The 2,556-nt window shown below is 64.0% G+C and overlaps 1 protein-coding gene across 1 annotated transcript; it reads right to left on the reverse strand.

Moving 5' to 3' along the window:
* Positions 1-824: 824 nt before the first annotated feature.
* Positions 825-2,556, reverse strand: SLC52A3 (solute carrier family 52 (riboflavin transporter), member 3; the record flags this gene model as incomplete). The annotated part of the gene is made up of 3 exons (XM_009893553.1): positions 825-1,037; positions 1,198-1,321; positions 1,586-2,556. Coding segments are annotated over 3 exons (1,308 nt in total), but the record flags the coding sequence as incomplete, so codon positions are not given.

Genomic DNA, 2,556 nt, shown 5'->3' on the forward strand with positions numbered 1-2,556 from the left:
CATGCCACCCCCCCCAACCGGCGCTGTGCCCAGCACCGCTCCGGGCACGGGGCTGTGCTGTGGCCACTCTCCGTCTCTGCAACCCCCCGTGCTGCCCGTCTTGGGGGGCAGCAGGGCTGGACTGGGGTGCAGTGGGGGCACAGGGCTATGGGGAGGGAGCAGAAAGTGTGGACAGGGCTACAGCAGAGGATGCCGAACACCGGGCAGGTCCTGCCAGTCCCACCGTGCCTCAGTTTCCCCAGCTGCTATTGAGGCCCTTGTGAAAGCCCCCTGTCCCGTGTGCCCCCGGTGGTCCCTCTCCCCATGGCCAGGGCATGGCAGGCTCCGGCACAGCTCTGCCTGAGCCACCTTTGTCCCCCACTCCCCGCAGATGGCGGCAAACCCACCGTCCTGGGGGCAGCTGCCACCTCCGCCACAGCATGGGGCCGTGAACGCCGCCGGTGCCGCTTGGTTCAGCTGAGGCTGTGCCCACCTGCGGGGTCCCGCGGTGGCCTTGAGGCATGATGCCAAATGGCGCCAGACCCCCCAGGGGAAGGGACAGGACATGGCCTCAGCCGAGGGGTATCCAGGCAGGGGACATCGGCACAGGCAGCCCCTCCCCGGGGGGGGCGCAGGCAGAAGGGAGGCCGAGGGCTGAGCAAACACCTTCTATTGCTTTGAACGCAACAGGGACACTCCATGCCCACGCTGGGGACAAAGCCACGGAGCTGTTCCCACCCGGAGACCGACCCGGCAGAGCCCAGCGAGGAGACGTGCCTGCAGCCCCCGTGGTCCCACTGCTGCTTTTGGGGGTGAGTGCTGGCAAGAAGGGCTGTCCAGGCCACTCATGCTGGGCACTGCAGCCTGCAGTAGTCGTCGGATTTGAAGAAGCCGTAGATGTTGACGAGGGGGAACATGAGCAGGGCTCCGAGGAGGGAGCCCAGCTGCTCCACCACCCCGTACAACACCAGTGCACTGTGGCTGCGGCCCCGCAGGATCACCCCGGCCATCACCTTCACGTAGGAGAGCGTCCCGGTGAAGAGCACCCAGGAGAGGACCTGGTGGCGCAGGGTGGGGAGAGCAGTCAGCAGGGCTTGGGGGTTGCCCACAGTGGGGACAGGGGACATTGTGGTGGGGACAGGAGACATTGTGGTGGGGACAGGGGACATTGTGGTGGCCCCAGAGACCTCCCCGGGCAAGAGGGACCCCATGACTTACAATGGTGGCATCGCCCCACTGGGACTGCTGGAGGATCGGGCAGGGGCTCATCACCGCGATGGCCATGTTGTAGGCACCAAAACCTGTCCCCACCATGGTGAGGATGCCCAGCAGGGCCAGGGACCTGCAAGGGACATGCGGGTGACACCAGGGAGTGCTGCCAGCTCAGCCCTGGCAAGCGGCACAGACCTGCAGCACAGGCTGACAGGCTCTGTGCCGACCCCATCCTCCTTTCTGGGGGTGTCTCTGGTGCCAGGGCACCGGCACCCTGCAGACCCTCTCCCACCCAGTGCCTTCTCCCCCGACCCCATTGCAAAGCATGGGCTGTTCCTGGGGCAGAAGTCCCCGGGGTGCACCCCGCCGCAGCCCTCAGCGCCCCGCTACCCACCTGTTGGGCAGGACCATGGCCACGATGCAGGCGAGGGGGTTGGCCATGGAGCTGAGCGTGGCCGCGAGGTGGTAGGCGGTGTTGCCATAGGGCAGGCAGGAGTAGGACTGCACAGACGGCAGGACTCCGTTTGTCAGAGCGCTCACCCAAGTGATGAGGAAGTAGATGAAGGTGAGCTTGGCCAGGGAGTAGGAGACCTTCTTGGGCAAGATGTCACCAGGCCCCTTAGCATCCTTTGGGCATGGGCAGCCTCCGCTCAGCCGCGAGCCAGCTCCCTCATCAGGTAGTTGGTCAAATGAGCTCAACACGATGCTGCTGGGAAACAGCTGCCGCTGGGAGAGTTCCCACACTTTCGGCTGCCTGGTGAGGAAGAAAAAGGACAGCAAGCAGGCCAGCATCATCGCAGTCATGAAGAGGAAGAAGACAAGGGTGGAGAAGTTGGCTGGGAGGTAGCGTGTCTCTAGCTGGTAGATGGTGGTCTCCATGGTCTCGTTGCCAGTGGTGATGTTGACCACGCGGGAGTTGTTGACGCAGGTGGAGATGCCGGAGCCCTGGCCCAGCGTGATGAGAGCGGGGATCAGCCCGCTGAGCCCTTCCCCTATGAAGAAGGTGGTCAAGTACTGAGGCTGCAGCTGCATCATGAAGGGCAGGAAGGTGACGGAGGAGGTGCAGTCCACCAGGGCCAGGAAGAAGGTGAGGACCAGGAAGGCAGTGCTGTGAGTCCTCCCGGCAATGGGGGATGTGTAGTTCCAGAGGAAGGCCAGGAGAAAGCAGGCCACGACACCGATGGACACAACCACGTAAATAACAGGCACATCCTTCAGCAAGCCGGGCCGAAAGTGGTGCATGAGGGTGACGAAGAGCGGCCCCATGTTGGCCATCTGGATGATGATGGTGATGTAGGAGGGAAGGTCCCACTGCTCTGGCAGCACTGACACCAGCAACGGCAGCTCGACCCACAGCCCGTTGAT

The sequence above is a fragment of the Charadrius vociferus genome, unplaced genomic scaffold (assembly GCF_000708025.1).
Source record: "Charadrius vociferus isolate BGI_N301 unplaced genomic scaffold, ASM70802v2 scaffold259, whole genome shotgun sequence".
NCBI classification, from domain to species: Eukaryota; Metazoa; Chordata; class Aves; order Charadriiformes; family Charadriidae; genus Charadrius; species Charadrius vociferus.